General features: G+C 41.9%; 1 protein-coding gene across 12 annotated transcripts in view; it reads right to left on the bottom strand.

Moving 5' to 3' along the window:
- The window catches only part of EFCAB11 (EF-hand calcium binding domain 11), a 201,222-nt gene that overhangs the window by 40,771 nt on the left and 137,755 nt on the right, over positions 1 to 22,696 (bottom strand). For 7 of the 12 annotated variants that reach the window (XR_010941139.1, XR_010941151.1, XM_067728200.1 and 4 more), the window contains one exon: positions 14,951 to 15,022. Coding sequence is in view for 10 of the 12 variants with exons in the window: in XM_067728200.1 (XP_067584301.1) it covers positions 14,951 to 15,022 (72 nt within the window). In the remaining 2 variants the exon portion in view is untranslated. Of the gene's footprint in view, positions 1 to 5,091; positions 6,510 to 6,544; positions 6,964 to 9,703; positions 9,849 to 14,946; positions 15,023 to 22,696 lie in introns of those variants that run through there. The other 5 variants (XM_067728057.1, XM_067728136.1, XM_067728079.1 and 2 more) reach the window with 5 other exon arrangements.

Below are 22,696 nucleotides of genomic sequence, written 5' to 3'. Positions count from 1 at the left end.
AAATCTGCTAAAACCTTGATCTTGGACTTCTAGTCTCCGGAATTGTGAGGCAATAAATCCCTGCTTTTTAAGCCACCCGGTTTGCAGTATTTTGTTATGGCAGCCTGAGCAGACTAACCCTTTCTTTCATAGAAACTGTCATAGTTAAAGTTAGTTGTCAAAATTAGTTGCAACTTAACTTTCATTTCATTATTTGATTGCTATCTCTCTGATAAGAATGCAAGCTCTGTAAGGACAGGAACTGGGTCTGGTTTTGCCCACCATGGTATCGCCAGAGCCTGGCACAGTGCCTGGCATATAGTAGGTGCTCAGTAAATACTTGGGGCATGAATGAATGAACAGACAAGTAAAAACATATGAGTGAGTGGATGAACACACATGGAGAAGAAACAGTAATTACACAGTGGTTTTACCTTTGGAAAGATTCACTTTGGGCCTGGGCTGTGTCTGGAAGCAAGGGCACCTTGTCCTGGCTAATATGAGTATTAACATGAATTTATGTAATTTCACTAGATACAGCAAATTCCTGGAATTTCAAGTTTTTACTCCCTCAGAGCAACACTGTTCAGTGAAATTTAATCTCATGGATTTTATTTTTAAAGAGGCAAATAACTCTAGGGTAAAAAAAAAGATAATTCTAAGAGACATAAATCCAGCATCCTTGCAATTGGAAGAAAATATCTTGTTTGTATCAAACCATGATACAAACGGCATGCTTGATTTCCGCTTGGAAAATGTCCTTGATGGTTTCCACGGGACAATGACACAGTGAGAGCACCGTGGAATCACCACACAGGAGGGAGGGTGGGACACATGTGAGAATTTCTGTTGCAGTTTTAAGAGGAGTCTTCTTTTCTGAGAAACTCATTATTCACTTAATTATTCATTCTGTTTATTTACTGTAGAGTTATTACACATAAATATGGTGCAAATCCCTGGAATCCTCAAACACCAGATGCCAGTTTCCCTCTGCAGTCCCAAAAGACATAGCCAAGCCATCACTGTGAGAATTAAAACAACAACAACTAAAACCCAATTAAAATTGTGCCAGCATGTTCATTTCCAAAATAAAAACCCTGGGAATGAATAAGCTTTTAGTCACTCCCCTGACTGCTTCTGCAAAAGAACAAACACAAAAAACTTTAAACTAAAACTGGCATATAATTAGTATTTAAATCACAGTTACAATGAACCTCGTATCTGCACAGAAAGGGCATTGGCTAAGTCAACGTCATATTATTTCTCCCATTTTCAAAAATCACGTGATTGAAGAAAACGGCATTTTGCTTTTCAGAATTTCTATGTGTCTGGCCAAAGCCCAACGATGGTGGAGGAAGAAGCCAAGATGGCGACATGAAGTTTGGGGTCTTGGAATCCACAGGTTACACAACCTCTTCCTCCTCATGATGTGAGGGGGCCTCACACCCAGGTGCATCTCACCCACCTGAGTATAAGACTGGGCACAGGAGGGGATGAACACGCAGCCCATGTTCTTGGAACAAAGGCCAACAGAGCACAGAGGAGGCCTGTCTCCTTCAAGAAATTGTTGGGAGTGCAGAGAGAACCACACGACTGAGGGCAGTGCAGGGCTGACCGCTGGGCTGGAGGACGTGTGTGGGTGTGGGGAAGAAGGAGAGGTCGGGGGTGTGTGTATGTACGTGTTTACAAGTCACCAATCCTCAGGTGATACTGGCTCCACGAAGAACCAGGTGGACTTTCTGATGAGCGTGTGACTGTGGTCACCTCCATTGGAGAGTCGCAGAGTGATAGGAGATCTGTCTGGCCTGCTACGCCCATACCAAATCACAGTCTGCCCAGGGGGTCACTGTGAGACCCGAGGTAACCTTGGAGGTGCAGGCAAATGAGTGCGTTAGTGGAAATACGTGAAGCTCTTCTGGATAGGCCAGAGGCCTGCGGTGCCTCCCCTAACCCGGAGCTCAGACCTGAAAGGCCAGGGGTCTCCATTCTCAGCGTTGTGGTTATAAGGGCGGGCTCAGAAGACAGGCTGTGCAGGTTCAAATCCCAGGTCTGCCACTGACCTTCACTCCTCTGTGCTTATTCCCCATCTTGACAATAAGGATGATGCCTCTGTCTTAGAGTTGCCACGAGAATTATCTGTGATAGTGCGTGTGAAGTGCTGACAGCAGTGTCAGCCAATGGCAGGCACATACTAAACGCTGGTTTCTACCATCAATGCTGGTAAATTCCAGTCCATGTGGCAATTTATCACAGGGCTGAGCTTTGTGGTAACACTGTTGTTTTCTACTTTGTATTTCCAAGGCAGCTGATAAACTGTTTGTTTCACTCCTGAGCAACAAGAATGTTGCTATTCCTGGCACCTCAGATTAAAATAAATTCATTGCCTCCTGTCTCACAATGCCCATGGCCATTTTTGTTACCTGTTGCAAATATTTTCTAGTCACGTAGCCTAATCTGGGGCCTTTTTGCTGAGAAGGCAAAAACATTTTCTAATCTTTTTGGCAACCACAGTGTAAAGTATCAGGTCCATAAAAACACAAAAGGTCTTCATTACTAATACATGGAATAGGAACTCTGTATAATATTTCATTATTGCTTTCTTATTAACATAACATTAATAATCTGTAGCTGCTTTAACAATTCCTGGGCATGAAAGCCTGGTATATTAAGTTATGGCTAAGATTAGATATATTAAAGTTACCTCCATGATATCATGAAAGAAACATGATAGAGCTGAGAAAATCAATTTAAATTAAAATAAAATCATTCTGTCTTATGCTTCAGTTTTCAAGGCAGCTGCTCTTAGATCAGCTCTGACGTGACCTCACTATCTGAGGTCTGAAGTTAAGTGGGTGCACCCAGGCCTTTCCTTCCGGGTGTTTCAAGTCGACTTGCTCAGTGTCTTCACTTGGGTGGGGCAGGGGTGCAAGGGGAGATGAGGAAGCAGGGGCAGAGGGAGTGGAAGGTTAAGTGTGTGGCTTATGAGTTTACAGTCACACCACTAGTCAAGTTAGGTACCAGGGACGGTAAGATGGCAGCAGGTTCATAAGACATAAAAACATCGAACTGGAAGATCGCTTAGAGACAGCTAATCAATCATTTCCCAAAGTATAATCCATGGAACATTAGTTCTTTAAGACGGCTCTCTCTATATCCTCACGTGCACATAAACACACACACACACACACACACACACACACACACACACACACACACACATACACAAACACAGAATTACATGGTCCATCAAATAAGTCTGAGAATCTCTGCATTGTACCCATTCCTTGGAGTGCCATAACGGACTTCCGCATTTTAAAGTTTCTGTGAACTCCTACAGTAAGAAAACACCCATTTGTCATCTTTGACCAAGTATTTCCCCAGCTTCCCTGGCCACGGCACCCTTTGTTCATATAACACTTATTTACGTCTAACAGGCAATGAGCAATCTTATCTAAGTCAACCTTCTCCTTGAAATTGATGAGGAAGAGGAAACTGAGGCCCAAGGAAAGTGTTTGACTTGCCAAGGAGCATAATTCAAACACTGAGTGGAGAGGGGAATTCACACCTTCGGATTCTTAGCTCTGCCTCTCAGAGAAACTTCCCTCTCATTCATCAACATATGCAAACCTGTCATGCACAGGCACGGTGCCAGACACTAAAGACGCAAAGATAAAAAATGGTCCTGGGGGCTTCCCTGGTGGCGCAGTGGTTGAGAATCTGCCTGCCAATGCAGGGGACACGGGTTCAAGCCCTGGTCTGGGAGGATCCCACATGCTGCGGAGCAACTAGGCCCGTGAGCCACAACTACTGAGCCTGCACGTCGGGAGCCTCTTCTCCGCAACAAGAGAGGCCGCGATGGTGAGAGGCCCGCGCACCGCGATGAAGAGTGGCCCCCACTTGCCACAACTAGAGAAAGCCCTCGCACAGAAACGAAGACCCAACACAGCAAAAATAAATTAATTAATTAATAAACTCCTACCCCCAACATCTTCTTAAAAAAAAGAAAAGGTCCTGGCTTCAGGAAGCTCATAGTCCAAAGCTGGAGGCGGAACTGGAAGTGTACCGACCACACTACAATGTGAGGAGAGCTCAGAAGTGACTGCTGTGGGAGTGGGTCCAGAAGAAAGTATGACTCATCTCCTAAGGGGTTAGGAGTTAGTTGTCACACAGGACATGAGGTTGGCACGGGGCCTTGAAGGGTGAGCAGGAGTTTGCCTCAGAATGTTTTTATCTCCCTTAATCCCTTTCTAAGGAGTCCCCATAGTAGCTCCCTTGTGTGGGATGATGTTCGCATAAATCACCACAGGATTCTGTCACCTGACTGGACCAGGATCAGGGCCCCAGGGCAGCCAACAGGAGTGTCTAGGGAGTGCTGTCCAACAGAACTCTGTGCAATGATGGAAATGTTCTCTTTGGCGTGGTTCAACATGGCGGCCACCAATCATAGGTAGTTATCGAACACTTGAAATATGGCTACTGGATATGGCTATCCAGTGAGGAACTGAATTTTTTTTTTGCAGTACGCGGGCCTCTCACTGTTGTGGCCTCTCCTGCTGCGGAGCACAGGCTCCGGACGCGCAGGCCCAGCGGCCATGGCTCACGGGCCCAGCCGCTCTGCGGCATATGGGATCTTCCCGGACCAGGGCACGAACCTGTGTCCCCTGCATCGGCAGGCAGACTCTCAACCACTGCGCCACCAGGGAAGCCCTGAATTTTTAACTTTATTTAATTTTGATTAGTTAAAATTAAATTTAAGTAGTCACATGTGCTGGTGACTTTAGACAGCACAGCTTTAGACTGATTAACAGATTCACTTTGTGATTCCAATTTAAAATACAAGTTGGGGGACTTCCCTGGTGGTCCAGTGGTTAAGAATCTGCCTTCCAATGCAGGGGACACGGGTTCGAGCCCTGGTCAGGGAACTAAGATACCACATGCTGCGGGGCAACTAAGCCCGCAGGCCACAACTAGAGAGCCTGAGCACCGCAAATACTGAGCCCGCGCACTCCAGAGCCTGCACGCCACAACTGGAGAGAAGCCTGTGTGCCTCAACAAAGAGCCCGCACACCGCAACGAAAGATCCCACATGCAGCAACTAAGACCCAACACAGCCAAAATTAATAAATAAATATTTTTTTTTAAAATACAAGTTGGTTTAGACTTACGATTTTGAGTTGAAATTCGAGTTTACAAATACTATTGAAACATTCAAGAGACTTAAGACATCAGATTATAGAGTCTACTTAATTATACTTAAAATTTATTTAAATACATGGGAAGATGTATTTGTTCACTGGAGAACTGAAGGGCTTAAAAGAGAATTGATTCAAGGATTTGAAAACATTAAAAATAAGTCCTCTGACCAGTGGAATTAGCTAGAAATCAATAACGAAAACTAGAAATTCCACATCCTTTGAAAATTTAACAACGCATTTCTGTACAGCCCATGTGTCAAAGAAGAAAGTACAACAGAAATTAGAAAATATTTTGAACAAAATATTAATGAAGACAAGACATACCAAAACTTGTGAGATGCAGCTAAAGCAGGGCTTAGATGACACTTACAGTCTTAAATGTAAGTATTAGAAAAGAAAAAAGGCTGAAAATCAGTACAGTATTTGTCTTTCTCTGTAAGATTTATTTCACTTAGCATAGTGCCCTCAAGATCCATCTATATCGTCACAAGTGGCAGCTTTTCTTCTTTTTTTATGGCTGAATAATATTCCATTGTATGGGTACAGATACAGATATATTTCATATTTTCTTTATCCACTCATCCATCGATGGACACTTGGGTTGTTTCCATGTTTGGCTATATTAACATATTTACAGGCCTTCTGAGACTGGCCACAGGGAGAATCTAGGAACCATACCTGTGGGTTTTCTCAGTGCTGTAGGAATTATGAAGTTGAAAAGACATGCAAAGGGCTTTCATTTCGATAGGTCCAAGGCCAAGGGATTTCCTCCTTTGAAATGTATATTGCAAGCAGTATTATAGGAAAGCTAGGCACTTTTGTTTGTTTGTTTTTTTTTTTGAGGTTCTCCAAATGCAATTCAAAAGCAGATATATGAGGTCTCTTCTTTGTCAGAAACCAACCCGTATAACAGGTTGTGAGCGTACTTCCCTATGGCAAAAGCCTGACCCCACTGGGACACTGTTGAGAGTTCAGAGTCCTCTAAAGTTGCCATTAAGTGGTGGTTTTCCAGTTTTTGCTAATGTATCCTATAACATTATTTTGAAAGGCTATATATAACCCTTTTATATATTTTTAATTGACATCTAGACTTGTATTATACATTTAAAGTGGCAAGGGATATAATTTCCATCATACAGTAATACCTGAAAATTTTAAAATAAACTTTTATTTTAGAACAGTTTTAGGGGCTTCCCTGGTGGCGCAGTGGTTGAGAGTCCGCCTGCCGACGCAGGGGACACGGGTTCGTGCCCGGTCCGGGAAGATCCCACATGCCGCGGAGCGGCTGGGCCCGTGAGCCATGGCCGCTGGGCCTGCGCGTCCGGAGCCTGTGCTCTGCAACGGGAGAGGCCACAACAGTGAGAGGCCCAAGTACCACAAAAAAACCCACCAAAACCCAAAATAGAACAGTTTTAGATTTACAAAAAAAATCGTGAAGACAGTACAGATTTCCCCTACACCTCACACCCAGTTTCACCTATTATTAACATTTTACATTAGTATCATATATTTGTTATAATTAATGAAACAATTTTGACATTACTATTAACCAAAGCACATGCTTTATTCAGTTGTCCAGGGTTTTTATCTAACGTATTTTTCCTTTTCCAGGATCCCATCCCAGCTATCACATTACATTTAGCTGTCATGTCTCCTTAGGCTCCTCTTGGCTGTGACATTTCTCAGGCATTCCTTGTTTTTGACCTTGACAGTTTTGAGAAGTGCTGGTCAGGTATTTTGTAGAATGTCTCTGAATTAGGATTTGTCTGCTGTTTTTCTCATGATGGGACTGAGGTTGTGGGGTTTGAGGAGGAAAGCCAGAGAGGTTAAGGGTCATTTTCATCACATACATAAGGGTACATAGTATCAACAAGATTTATCACTGTTGATACTGACCTTGATCACCTGGCTCAAGTAGTGTTTGTCAGGTTTCACCACTGTTACTCTATGTCTCCCTTCCATACAGTACTCGTTGGAAGAAGGTCACTCTATGCAGTCCACACTTAAGGAATGGAGAGTTATGCTACACCTCTTTGAAGGCAGAGTACCTACGTAAATCATTTGGAATTCTTCTGCAAAGGAGATGTGTCTCAACTCTGCCATTTATTTATTCAATCATTTATTTGAATCAGTGTGGACTCATGGATATTTATTTTATACTTTGAGTTATAATCCAATACCACTTTATTTTGTTATTCAAACTGTTCCAGCTTTGGCCACTTGGAGCTCTTTCTATTGGTTCTTGTGTCCCTTTGATACACCCCTACCAATGTAAGTTGTTTTTTTTTAAATTTTGTTTTGTTTTGCTTTTTGAGCACTTCCTCACTTTCTGGCTCATCTTGCATATTTTACCACACTAAAAAAAAAAAAAAAATTCCCTGTGCTTTACCTATTCAACCCTCCTCCACCACAAAAAACCCTTGATAATCACTGGTCTTTTAGTCATCACTATAGTTTTGCCTTTTCCAGAACATCATATTGGTACCATACAGAATGTAGCCTTTTCACACTGGCTTCTTTCACTTAGAAATATGCATTTAAGATTCACCCATGTGTTTTTGTGGGTCAACAGCTCATTTCTTTTAATCACTGGATAATAATTCCATTGTACGGTTGTATCACATTTTGTTTATACAGTCATCTCCTGAAGGACATCTTGGCTGCTTCCAGCTTTGGGTGATGATGAATAAAGCTGCTATTAATAATCTTGGTCAAATTTTTTTGTGGAGAGAAGTTTTCAAATCAGTTGAGTAAATATGTAGGTTCATGACTGCTGGATCGTTTGGTAAGACTATGCTTAGCTTTGTAAGAAACTGTCAAACTGTCTTCGGAAGTGGCTGTGCCACTTTGCATTCCCACCAGCAGTGAGTGAGTAGAAATTACTGAACTGAAAGTTAAACTGAGGGAGGAAGAGAGGGGGAGGAGGAGAACAGAGAATGAGAGACGTCAGGTCACATCGGCGGCATAACATACGTGTAACTGGATTCTGAGAGGACATTCTCTTCGAGGATGTCAGAAAAGAAGTGTTTGAAGAGATAATGGCCAAGAGGTTTTCATATTTGATAAAATACATGAAGTATGTTGGAATTTTGGTTTCTATTTGTAGTTGGGGGGGGGGGTGGTGGAATCTGTTGACACAAGGACATCAGTTAAAAAGCAGGTCAGATAGAACCCTGGATGGCTCAGTGTATGTAATTCTATCTATGGCTGTGATAGGAATAGCAGAAACAAAGGCAGGAAGGGTGGGAGGGAGGGAGGAAAGGAAGGAAGAAAGTAACGAAGGAAGGAGGGAGGAAGGGAGGGTAGGGAAAAAGGGGGAGAAAAGAAAGACAATGGGCTTCCCTGGTGGCGCAGTGGTTGAGAGTCCGCCTGCCAATGCAGGGGACGCGGGTTCATGCCCTGTTCTGGGAAAATCCCACATGCCGCGGAGCAGCTGGGCCCGTGAGCCATGGCCGCTGAGCCTGCGCGTCCGGAGCCTGTGCTCGGCAACGGGAGAGGCCACAACAGTGAGAGGCCCGCGTACCGCAAAAAAAAAAAAAAAAAGACAATGAATAAACCTCATCCCACAAGCAGTCCAATATAAGTAGCAGTAGAGAATGCTTGGTAGAGAAGTTGACTCAGCACTATTTCTGCCATGTTTAACCTTAGAAACATCATTTAAAGTCAAGGTTGGCTTCCTTCTTTAAAACAAAGAAGATGACCAAACCTGGCTTCTACTTTACAGTGACTATTATTATAATACTTGCGATGTACTTCCAGACCCTGGGTCAATTTTTTTGTAAAAATTTAGTATTATTGAAATTGTTCTTCCTAATGAATATACTACAGCAAACCTAACTGCTTTGTTCTCCTTTGAAGTTTTTTCCCCCGCCAAGGATCAGTAAATCATAAAATAAGGAGTATATTTGGATTTCAGTTTATGTTTTCATATAAATTAATCTGCATTTTCTGTGAAGTTAGAGTGATGCTCTTTTTGATTCACACTTCTGAGCATTTTACCGATTTAGCAATCTAAGAGAAATTTAGATTGAACACTCCATATTTTATTATGTTAAATTGTTTTCAGCCACTTTTGAATCCACGTGGCCAAGCCAATTTAAATTTGTTTTGTAAGAAAGGTCACTCTGTGAGCTGCTATCCTTAATGCCATTACATTTCCATTTGTGTGGGTTTTAACTGTCTAATTCCGCAGTTCTAAACAGATTTCTCAAAAGTTACAAGAAAAAGGAAAGCAACCGTTTTTATTAACCCTAAATTACAATTCTGTAAGTGAAGCGTGAACCCCAAGTACCGTGACTGTTGAAAACTACGGTTTAGAATTTACACACATAAGTGAGTGTTGCCCAATGAGGATGCACATCTATTTCAAAAATGCTTCCATTGTTCAGAGCATTTCTAGAAATCCTCTTTGAAAACCACCTTTAGAGCTGGCAGCACATTTTAAAAGATATTGTCTCTGGTGGCAAATCTTTGTCTCTTGAAAGTGGATTTGATTAATAACCCAATGTAATTTGGATTAAGCTTGGTGATGTGTAAGATGGGAATTAGTATTTAATACCTACCATGTGATAGAAGCTTGACCTGGGATGGCCAATGAATCTGGATAAACTCATTCTGGATCAAAAACAAAGTGAGACCAAAGAATACGGACCAGGGTCATAGATGATCTTCCCACTGGAGGTGATGTAGCAGAAGAGCAGTTATTTATGCTTAATCAGGCTGGCAGGTTTGGCTCTCCGCCCTGATACTCCACCCATTGCCACCACCTGGCCCGAGCCGCGTTACTTAGACTCTCTGAGGTGGTTTCCTCATTTATAAGAGAGGATGCTAATGTCTGTCTCATCAATTTTCAAGAATAAAATAAAATAATACAAAATACCCAGCAAAATTAGCCCCCCCTTTCCCCCCCTAAAGGTGACAATGGGGAAGGAAAAATATTCATTAGGACACTGATATACCTAAAATAGATAACTAATGAGAACCTACTGTATAGCACAGGGAACTCTACTCAATCCTCTGTGGTGACCTAAATGGGAAGGAAATCCAGAAAAGAGGAGATATATGTATACGTATAGCTGATTCACTTTGCTGTACAGCAGAAACTAACACAACATTGTAAAGTAACTACACTCCAATAAAAATTAAAAAACAAATTCACTAGGATGAAGGTGGCCAAGTGTTTTTTTAAATGGAATTTTATCTTATGGTGTATTTTCCTATTACCTCATCAGATATGAATTCCAAGGTTATTTGTTAACTTTCTATTTGGGGCAAAGATCTAGTTGTTATTTTGGTGTTTTTAGGCTAAGGGACTTGGATGTGTGTGTGTGAGTTGCCTGGTTGTGGGATGGTATGGTAGAGGTAGTTGTGAAAGATGAAGCTGAACAGACAAGTGGAGACAAGACTGTAGAGGGCTTTGAATGGCACGTTAAGGGTTAGACATGACCCAAATGAAAAGATGGCTATTAAAGCTTCTGAGCAGAGAAGAAAAAACAAACAAAAACAATTCTATTTGTGCTTTGAGAAGATAACTGACATGCTGGACTAAATTTCATGACAGTGGGGTCTAGTTCTTAACTTGTCACCACACCCTTTACTCATCTTTATAGCAATGAATAGAAGAACATATGCCCCAATGGACGGATGGGAGTGGGAATAAGAACATGGGCCAAGAGATCATGATGCATGGAAGGAAATGTCATGAAAGTTTTTGCAGATGCAGACTCAAAGGATGCAGTGACTGACTGGATGTCACAGTGAAGGAAGATGGGGGAGATTTGAAAGAAACTCCTAGGTGTCTGGTTCAGATGAGATCTTGGGGTGGGGGATGGGATGGATGCCATTAACAGAAATAGAAAACACAGAATGAGAAGCCAATTTTGGAAATCAGAGAAAACAATGAGTCTGATTTTAGTTCAGTGAGCTTGGGTTGAGGTGAAAACGTCCAACCGGCAAATGAAAACACAGGTCTGGGTGCAGCAGAGATCAAGACGAAAGATGAAGTTTGGGTGGTGGAGTCACACCCGTAAAGGTGACAGCTGAAGTCTTGGGAGAGAATGAAATCATCCTTGGAGAATGTGTTGATCAAGAAGAGTGGCCAAGGACTCCCCTGGTGGCGCAGTGGTTAAGAATCTGCCTGCCAATGTAGGGGGCACGGGTTCAAGCCCTGGTCCAGGAAGATCCCACATGCTGCGGAGCAACTAAGCCCATGTGCCACAACTACTGAAGCCCGCATGCCACAACTACTGAAGCTTGCGCACCTAGAGCCCGTGCTCTGCAACAAGAGAAGCCACCGCAACGAGAAGCCTGCACATCGCAATGAAGAGTAGCCCTCGCTCGCCGCTCCTAGAGAAAGCCCACACGCAGCAACGAAGACCCAACGCAACCAAAAATAAATAAATAAATTTATTAAAAAAAAAAAAAAAAGAGTGGCCAATTAGAGTACCCTGGAGAATACTAACACTTACAAGATAGTTGAAGATACAGGAAAAGAGAGTAGAATGGGAAGAATGGGCACAGAAATACCACGAGAGAGCAGTGCTGTGGAGGCTAAAGAGAGAAGGACCCAAGAGAAAGGACCAGTGTGATGGGGTCCGAGAGGGGCTCGTGCGTTTGGCCACTGGAAATCACTGGTGATCTCTGAGAGACAGCTGTTGCCACAGGGGAAGACTGGAGCTGGTCATAGTGAGAGATCCGCTGGAGGCAGAGGTATCAGCGAGAGAGATCTGGCGACAGCTTCCTCTTCCATCTTGGCTGCTGCTTCTTCTTCGTCTATTTAGAAGACTCTTTGCTCTGCTGCCCCAGTAAATGTTGATGTTACCTAGTATCTGTCCTTGGCTCTATGCTTGTAACAGTTAGGGTTCTCTTGGTTTCAGATAACAGAAAGCAACTCCAGCTGGCTTGAGCAGAAAGATTTATTGGAAGGATACAGAGTTACCTCATAGGACCCAAAGGGTTATGACTGGGCCTTGTGTATAAGCTTTAATCAGAAATCCAGTACCATGGGTTTCTCTAGTTCCTTTCTTGTTCCCCTCTTCGTGTCTGTTTCATTTTCTGCTCTCACTGCAAACCAGCTGCCTTGGTTTTCCAGGCCACATGGTGGCAAACACGTCTGCCCCTCGCCCCTGAGTCATAACCACTCATTCGGCCGGAGGAGCGCTGTTCCGCCTCCCTCACTCTCACTCCTAAGGTCTTCCACGGGGAGAGACCGAGCTGATCAGCTTGCATAAATGCCCATCCTTGGGCCATGCAACTGAAGGGAGACCAACAGGGTCACACTGCAGACAGCATCATGTGGCTTGGGGACGAGGGTGGGGCAGGGGCCTGGAAGTGAGAAGCTGGGGCAAAGCTTACAAGACAAGGATTTGGACGGAGTGTAGAGGGAGTGGTAAGGAGGGAAGGTGACATGAGCAGCTTCTCACGGCCCCTTCTTTTGGTCTGTGCTCTGCCCTGAGAGCCTGGGCCCTCCTAAGCATCAAATCCTCGAGGTGCTCTCCCTCCTAGAGAAGGTCCAGGTCATACTGCTTTCTTCTAAAAAAAGAACAGGGGATGGCCGCCCAGCTCTTATCAACTTCCCCTCCTGTGACCAGCCCTCAGCACACCTGGCTGAGTGCCTAGGGACCAAGCCTATACCCTCAAGATGAATCAGAGTTGACTGATCCAGGGGCCAACTGAAGCCTCTTTCTAGGGCCTTTGCACTTGCACAGATGACGGGCCAATTCCTTTTTAGAATGGTGTGAGGCTGCAGTGACCAGGGGACAGGGGCAGAGTCCGGAGGTGCTTGTGTTACTCGTTCTCATTTTCCTGGAAACCCAGCTGTGCCACTACCCTTCCTATGTTGGATTATATAAGCTAGTCCAGTATTTTCTAGTAAATTCCTTTTCTGTCTAAGCTAGTCTGGGTAGGTTTCTGTCACTGAGACCTCACTGAGACCGAAGAGAGCCTGGACTAATCCCGGATCAAGGCAGTTGCCCAATAGCTCTTCCCACACTGGCCTCCTGCCTGCCACTCAACGGGAGGACGTGACCTCTCCCTCTCTCTTGTCATGATTACAGGAAGAAATAAGGTCCAAATAGTGATTGCAATACAAGGTTTTGGTATTCTGGCAATTACTGAAATATAAGCATTTTGTTGGTAGATTACTCTAATTTTTATATTTTAAAAATCTAAAAGCAGTACCACTTATGTACTGAGATGAGGACCAATGACTCAACTATTCAATTTATGATGAAAATACTTGCTGAATAAAACTCTACCCAAAGTCGGAAAGGGCTTTTCATCAGCCAGAACAATTTGTCCTAAAACGCACGTGATGCTCAATGATACCACGGATCCACTTTGTTCTTGAAATAACATTTCACGTGTACTTCTTAATGATTTTCAAAGTTTTCTTCATTTTAGATAGTGTTCAGTATGCTAATTTTGGAATAAGACTTTATTTTTTAACAACCTTTTAATTTTGGAATAGTTTTAGGTTTATAGAAAGATTGTGAAGATAGAATAGAGAGTTCGCATGTACTCACTCACTTTCCCCTATGATGAATATTTTCTATGAGTATGGTACATTTGTCACAATTAATGAACCAATATTGATATAGCATTATGAACTAAAGTGCATACCTTACTAGTGTTTCCCTAACGTCCTTTCTTCTATTCCAGGATCCCCTCCAGAACACCAAATCACATTTAGCTGTTATGTCTCTGTAGGCTCCTCTGATTTATGACAGTTTATTAAGTTTATCTGCTAATACTTTGTGTCAGAAGGATGCTTATTTAATGTTTCTCTTTGACAAATGTACATATTTCCTTGACCTTTAATACTTTTAAAATTTGAATTATATTAGATGTTTTCACAGTGTTGTTAATGTTTAGCATTCTGAACATTTACAGATAAAATATTAGTACTGATATGAGTATTTATTTAAAATAAGTGCTGAATGTCCAGGGTCACAGTTTTTGTTCTAGGACAGCAGTCCCCGGATCCCAGGTATGGATGGGCAGAAAACAGAGGACGGGAACACAGATGGCTAAGGCTCTCGTGGCAGGGCAGAGCCGCCCAGAACCAGGGAGGGTACAGCACAGGGCAGCCGGGCAGCCCAGGGCTTGTTGTTCTGCTGCAGGAACCGCAGGCCCAGGCCATTCTAATGGGTTCTGCAGGTAAGTCTTTTGCCTCCGATACCCTTACTGCACCCTGTCCTTCCTCTGTATGCAGCTGGAGAAGACTTATACTAATGTCAGCTCAATCTGGTTTTTCCATCTTGCACAACCAGCGCCCTAGGGCCATTTTTGCGATGATGATTTTTGATGACTACTAAGGACACATTGTCTTAGAGAAGTCTTAACTTTGTTTTCCAAAAGCCTTGCTCATTGCTTGGAACACAGTCAACACTCAGTTGCATGTACATGCTATTATTTGTTCAACCAAAGCTGAATGCAGGAAGGAAACTGGTACCACTGGCAGTTCCTGACACTAGGAACTGCTGAGGATCAGGGAGGCTGTGGGTAGGGTGGCAAGGACCAGTAACTGAGTGGAGCATCCTGGCTGTCAGCATTGGTCGGGGGGGAGTCGGGGGTTGAGAGTAAAGAGGAGGGGGGTTGGGGGCCATCCCAGTGGCAGTGCAAGCAACTGTGAGCATCTGAGAACCATGATGAAGAGTTTAACGGAAGGTATGCAGCATGACATCATTGGTAGAGTGGGATTCGACATCTAAATATATCACAATCTATTTCGGTCTCCCCACAGGTTGCCCAAAGCAGCACACAATAGTTAGGCTTACTTTTGTCCGTAGTTCATGGCATATTCGAAGTCTTTAAAGCTGACATGACCATCTGAGTCTTGATCTACTTCCCTGGAAAATGAAACAGAAAGTTATTCACAGGTTAGTTTCGTCTCACCTTATGCATCAAGAGCACATCAGAACCTTCATTTCTTTTCATGTCTACGTGAGAGGCACGTATTTTATCTACTTGAATGCTGAGGTTGATGTTTATCTTTTTTTTTTTTTCCTTGATAATACCTAAGGTGTGAAGGAAAGGAAAAGTTATTTATTAAAACCTACAGAAATAATATATTCAATAACTTTAAAGGAATGTCATCAAGTGCACAGGTTATACGAAAAAAGGCAGGAGTGATGATTTTTCTAGTCATCCTGCAAATTCTTTCTGTGATACGTCAATAAATACACATGCATTTGTCAACCAAAAACACAATGCAGGAGGCTGCAAAGAAGAAAAGAGTTTATTTAGGGTCTGAAGAACTGCAGTTTGGGAGATACAAATTCGGGTAACCCCGAAAGAGTGTTCAAAGGAAGAGACGAAAAGCCACGGGGTTGTTAAAAGCTGCTTGGTGAAATTTGTGACTGACTCTGACTCAAGTTAGAAGAGATTTGCCCTTGAGGAGTCACACGTTGTTTTAAGGTAAGGGTCCAGTAAATATTTTGCATTTCTGAAAGGTGTTCTGGATGACGTCACCAGGACAAAAGATTTTGATGTGCAGAAGTCACACTTCCTTAATGGTCTCCTGGCTCCATTTTAGAGAACTCTCTTAGCAACACCAACTCCATTTTGATTTTCCTTTCACACATTACACAACAGAAGTGTGGAATAAAGAATTAAGAGATAAGAAAAACATTTGGGGAGTAAATAATAACGATGGGAACAGTGACTGACACCCTGCCTCACACTGTCTTTATATCACCTGTCTCATCAAATCTGCACAGATGCCAGGACGGGTCCATTTTACAGACATGGAGCCTAAAGGGGTTCAGTGGTTTCTGAAGGATCATGTTGCTGGTAAGTAACCAGATTTGAAATTCAAATCATGATTGTTAAATTCCCAAACCAGGGCTCTATGCTCTATTCCACATGTCTCCCTATGTAAATAGGATGGTCCAGAGAGAAGCGGTTGTGTTGCAATTCCCATGCAGCTAACTCAAGCTCCGGAAGTTTTCACTGGCTTCATTCATGGCTTCGGAAGCTTGGTTAATTCCTCACAAATACCTGATAAGTTTTTCTGACTCCTATGGAGAGAGGTGAAGATGTGAGCCTCTGGCTGGTCAGTGGAGGGTGTGGGCGGCCTCAGCTGGGTTGTCCGTGTGTGTCGCTACAGACACTGAGACAGGGGCATTGCTCCTTGAACAGGGAGCAGAGGAATGGCACCCAGTCCATCCAGTTAAGATAACACATGGCAGAAGGACAAAATCATGGCATAAGCAATACAGTCAACTGCTACCAGTGAAAGCAGTGTTTAAGAGTGTGTTTGAAAGATAACTGATGAGTTGTGGTCCCAATTCCTCTTTGGGGGGCACTCTAAAACAATGCATTACGTGCCTTATTTGCCTTATTGGGTTGGTGCAAATTATATTTTGTTGAAACGGCAAATGGTATTAACCATGACATAGGGCTTTTTAAAGCAAGGACTGGCTCGAGTAACAAAGCCACTAATCACTGTAATAGTTTTAAAGCAGGCTTTTAAAATATTGAACTCTAAAATAAACTTTCTGAATATTTCATGCCAAAGTCTCTGAAGTCTATAATGGTACTGGATAGAGTGATAATAATTTTTCATTCTTTTGAAGTAGAGAAAATCCCTACTTCTCTGCCCCAGGGCAAAACCATGTTGCAGTATGTTAGTATAAAATGATTGCAGACTGTAGGGGCCATTATTCTTGTTACTTCTTTTGGTAAAATATACATGACGATTTCATGCTATACAGGACCAAAAGCAGAATGTCGGATCTCTTCTAAGGGATTAGAAATAATCAGTATCACATGTTACTGATTACAGAGTATAAATCATCCCTCCTATTAAATTAGATAATTGAAGATTCTTAATATTGCCTACGTATTTCTTCTCAAGGAATTGGATTAGATAAATGGCCTTTTTTCTTCCCACTCTGAACTGATATGATTGAACTATAAATCTCATAGGGTGAGTTAAGTGGATAACCTAGAAAAGTAATATTTAGAATAAACTGTTTCTGATATATATATGTGTGTGTGTGTGTGTGTGTGTGTGTGTGTGTGTGTGTTCATTCACTTATTGAGATGCTGAATGCTTGTAGAAAAGGAAATCCTTTTGCCTGATTTTCTCAGTAAATAACTTTATTGTAATTCCATTAACTTATTTTTCTTGCTGCCTTTGCCAAAGCTTCCCATCATAAAATGGGCACAGTATAACCAAGAGGTATTAAAATGGAAAAGTTTATTCATAAGGCTTGGAGTGGCGTTTTTATAATGAATGGAGGAACATCATGTTTATATTTAGAATGAGACATGGTAAAATACTGTCTTCAACTTTTCTTCCTCATCACATATATATATGGTCGTCTCAAGGAGAATGAAAAGGAAATTCACATTTCAGAGCTATAATTTTAAAAGCTAAAATACTGTTTTTCATTGCAGACGGAATTATTCCCAAGAAGGAAAGTTTCACAGCACCCACACTCAAGTCACCATGTGATGGACGAGCAGATGTGGCAGGTGGGTAGAATTAGTGGTATGCTGAGGAGATGAAGAAAACGTCATTAGGTAAAACGTTTCATTGTTTCTGTTTACAGTGTTTAACCCTAAAAGGAGTATACTCTCCTTATGAAACTAGAGCGTGCTGTCTTGGTGTCACCAACATACATTCAGCACTGAAATATTCCACCACCGTCACTCCAACTAGAAATAAACTCTGGGAAGGCAAGAACTTTCTCTTGTTTGCTGCTGTGTCCCCACCTCTTAGCCCATAGCGGGTAATGAATGTTTGCAGAGTGAATGCATTTGTGGAGTAAATGAATCTGGGGAAACAGTGGACAACATTTCGGAATATCTACTGCCTCCCAGGAGGTTTGGGGGGATTAAAGAAAGTATATCATCACTGTTTTTATAGAGTCTAAAATACTAGCCAGAGAAATAATAACACACTGAAGAAGGCACCTAGGAGCCATCACTCAGGGACCAATAAGGAACGGTCAATTGTGGTCTCCATGCCCCACCACATTTTGTAAATACAGACCAGGTAGAGAGCGACCAAGTAAGACATAGACTCTGAAAGATGAGGTTGCTTAGTAGAGCAATGGATGGAAGGAACCCCTTGAGTGTCAGGCTGAACAATTTAGACATAAAGAGCTGGAAACTGGAAACGAAGGCAGAGCACTGGACACATCCGCGTCTAACCTGCCCTGTAGCTGAAGTCCAAGCACTTGAAGCCACTTAACTAACTTCTCTTTTACTGGACATGTGGCTATAGACATAGATATAGATACATGCATATATACACACATACATACATGCTTATATTTCACAACTGTCTTTTTAAAGGAATGAACAAAGTTTATACAGATGGATGAGAGGAAAATAAATTGCTATGAACAACAATAACTGCTTTCTAGACATGTAAATCCAGTTAAATTAAAGGCTTTTTGGTTTGCTTGGTTTTGAGATGCAAAGGGAGAGCTGGAATTGATGTGGGGAGTACAGACTCAAGAGAGCTGAACTGCTCTGTGTAACTTAGTATGAACAATATAGGACCATCTGGGAGGAAGGAGATGATGAGCAAGATAAGACAGGATGCAGGGAGAAGGGCTACTGAGGGGTAGGGAGGAGGCTGGGATGCTATACGATGGGAATTAGCCCAAGAAAAAGGCCCCAGTGATCAAAGGTCCTTTAATTAACTGCTACGTTTACAGTGTGCTCCGAAGTTGTTCGTGTTGCATGTTATAACCTCTCCTTTATCTTCACCAAGGGCTTGACAGGCACACAGTCTAAGGGGGGATGGTGTGTTTGGGGAGTGTGTGCTGAGTTCGGCACTGGAGATGAGTTCTGTCTGAGCGGGTGCAGTAGGGAGCAACAAAAGTGGGGTATGGTAAGATGACCATCAACTGAATTAACTCAGAGAGATGAGAACTCAGAGCCACAGGCCTTCCAGAAATTTGCAAAACCCTAGGAAGTGCTTTAAAATTCCATAGGATATGGAATGGGAGTCCCAGGCAATACTATCTGGACTTTGAAGGGCAGAAGACCCAGGGTGACAATGGTATACATTGAGAATTTCAGGCAGGACTAGACTCTGTCCATTCAGCTGAATTCCAATAGTTTTCATATCTGTTAAAATACAAACATTTTTTGACTCATCAGATAAGTGGTTATAATTACTTTTATCACCATGAGCTTTAGCATTTGTCTCTTTACATCCTGAATTGTTAAGCAAGATTCTGCTCTTTCCTTTTTTTTTTTTTTAAACATCATTATTGGAGTATAATTGCTTTAAAATGGTGTGTTAGTTTCTGCTTTATAACAAAGTGAATCAGTTATACATATACATATGTCCCCACATCTCTTCCATCTTGCGTCTCCCTCCCTCCCACCCTCCCTATTTCACCCCTCTAGGTGGTCACAAAGCACCGAGCTGATCTTCCTGTGCTATGCGGCTGCTTCCCACTAGCTAGCTATTTTACGTTTGGTAGTGTATATATGTCCATGCCACTCTCTCACTTTGTCACAGCTTACCCTTCCCCCTCACTATATCCTCAAGTCCATTCTCTAGTAGGTCTGTGTCTTTATTCCTGTCTTGTCCCTAGGTTCTTCATGACCATTTTTTTTCTTTTTAGATTCCATATATATGTGGTAGCATACGGTATTTGTTTTTCTCTTTCTGACTTACTTCACTCTGCATGACAGAATCTAGGTCCATCCACCTCACTATAAATAACTCAATTTCGTTTCTTTTTAGGGCTGAGTAAAATTCCATTGTATACATGTGCCACCCCTTCTTTACCCATTCATCTGTTGATGGACACTTAGGTTGCTTCCATGTCCTGGCTACTGGAAATAGAGCTTCAATGAACATTTTGGTACATGACTCTTTTTGAATTATGGTTTTCTCAAGGTATATGCCCAGTAGTGGGATTGTGGGGTCGTATGGTAGTTCTAATTTTAATTTTTTAAGGAACCTCCGTACTGTTCTCCATAGTGGCTGTATCAATTTACATTCCCACCAACAGTGCAAGAGGGTTCCCTTTTCTCCACACCTTCTCCAGCATTTATTGTTTGTAGATTTTTTGATGATGGCCATTCTAACCGGTGTGAGATGATGTCGCATTGTAGTTTTGATTTGCATTTCTCTAATGATTAATGATGTTGAGCATTCTTTCATGTGTTTGTTGGCAATCTGTACATCTTCTTTGGAGAAATGTCTATTTAGGTCTTCTGCCTATTTTTGGATTGGGTTGTTTTTTTGATATTGAGCTGCATGAGCTGCTTGTAAATTTTGGAGATTAATCCTTTGTCAGTTGCTTCATTTGCAAATATTTTCTCCCATTCTGAGAGTTGTCTTTTCGTCTTGTTTATCGTTTCCTTTGCTGTGCAAAAGCTTTGAAGTTTCATTAGGTCCCATTTGTTTATTTTTGGTTTTATTTCCATTTCCCTAGGAGGTGGGTCAAAAAGGATCTTGCTGTGATTTATGTCATAGAGTGTTCTGCCTATGTTTTCCTCTAAGTGTTTGATAGTGTCTCGCCTTACATTTAGGTCTTTAATCCATTTTGAGTTTATTTTTGTGTATGGTGTTGGGAGTGTTCTAATTTCATTCTTTTATGTGTACCTGTCCAGTTTTCCCAGCACCACTTATTGAAGAGGCTGTCTTTTCTCTACTGTATATTCTTGCCTCCTTTATCAAAGATCACAAGCACTGAAATTGAAACTGTGATTAAAAATCTTCCAACAAACAAGAGCCCAGGACCAGATGGCTTCACAGGCGAATTCTATCAAACATTTAGAGAAGGGCTAACACCTATCCTTCTCAAACTTTTCTAAAATATAACAGAGGGAGGAACACTCCCAAACTCATTCTACGAGGCCACGGTCACCCTGATACCAAAATCAGACAAAGATGTCACAAAGAAAGAAAACTACACGCCAATATCACCGATGAACACAGATGCAAAAATCCTCAACAAAATACTAGCAAACAGAATCCAACAGAACATTAAAAGGATCATACACTATGATCAAGTGGGGTTTATCCCAGGAATGCAAGGATTCTTCAATATACACAAATCAATCAATGTGATACATCATATTAACAAACTGAAGGAGAAAAACCATATGATCATCTCAATAGATGCAGAGAAAGCTTTCAACAAAATTCAACACCAATTTTTGATAAAAACCCTCCAGAAAGTAGGCATAGAGGGAACTTTCCTCAACATCATAAAGGCCATATATGACAAACCCACAGCCAACATCGTCCTCAATGGTGAAGAACTGAAACAATTTCCACTAAGATCAGGAACAAAACAAGGTTGCCCACTCTCACCACTCTTATTCAACATAGTTTTGGAAGTTTTAGCCACAGCAATCAGAGAAGCAAAGGAAATAAAAGGAATCCAAATCGGAAAAGAAGTAAAGCTGTCACTGTTTGCAGATGACATGATTCTATACATAGAGAATCCTAAAGATGCCACCAGAAAACTACTAGAGCTTATCAACGAATTTGGTAAAGTAGCAGGATACAAAATTAATGCACAGAAATCTCTTGCATTCCTATACACTAATGATGAAAAATCTGAAGTGAAATTAAGAACACTCCCATTTACCATTGCAACAAAAAGAATAAAATATCTAGGAATAAACCTAAGGAGACAAAAGACCTGTATGCAGAAAATTATAAGACATTGATGAAAGAAATTAAAGATGATACAAATAGATGGAGAGATATACCATGTTCTTGGATTGGAAGAATCAACATTGTGAAAATGACTATACTACCCAAAGCAATCTACAGATTCAATGCAATCCCTATCAAACTACCACTGGCATTTTTCACAGTACTAGGACAAAAAAATTCACAATTTGTATAGAAACACACAAGACCCCGAAAAGCCAAAGCAATCTTGAGAACGAAAAACGGAGCTGGAGGAATCAGGCTCCTTGACTTCAGACTATACTACAAAGCTACAGTAATCAAGACAATATGGTACTGGCACAAAAACAGAAATATAGATCAATGGAACAGGATAGAAAGCCCAGAGATACTCTTTCCTTTTGTGATGCAGTGTGGACTTAGCCCAGACTAGATATGTTCCTGTAAACTAGAGGCTAAGTGGCCCCCCACCTTGAAGGAGCCAGGGTTTCACACTGTGAATTTTTTTATTAAGCTCAGCACCAGTGCTGCTCTAATATTACATTCTAAAGAAAAACATAGGTTGTTTTTAAATTTTAAAAATACATAAATAGCAAATGTTTCTCACAAGTAGTAAATTTACATCATACCAATTTCTTATAATGTTTTGAAAATAATTTTTGTTGTAAAATAATTCAAGATGGGCTTCCCTGGTGTCACAGTCATTAAGAATCCTCCTGCCAATGCAGGGGACACGGGTTCAAGCCCTGGTCTGGGAAGATCCCACGTGCTGCAGAGCAACTAAGCCTGTGCACCACAACTACTGAGCCTGCACTGTGGACCCCGTGAGCCACAACTACTGAAGCCTGAGTGCCTAGAGCCCGTGCTCTGCAACAAGAGAAGCCACCACAAGGAGTAG

Source organism: Pseudorca crassidens, chromosome 1, assembly GCF_039906515.1.
Source record: "Pseudorca crassidens isolate mPseCra1 chromosome 1, mPseCra1.hap1, whole genome shotgun sequence".
Classification (NCBI taxonomy): Eukaryota; Metazoa; Chordata; class Mammalia; order Artiodactyla; family Delphinidae; genus Pseudorca; species Pseudorca crassidens.
The sequence above is the reverse complement of the archived record's forward strand: the minus strand, read 5'-3'. Positions and strand labels throughout refer to the sequence as shown.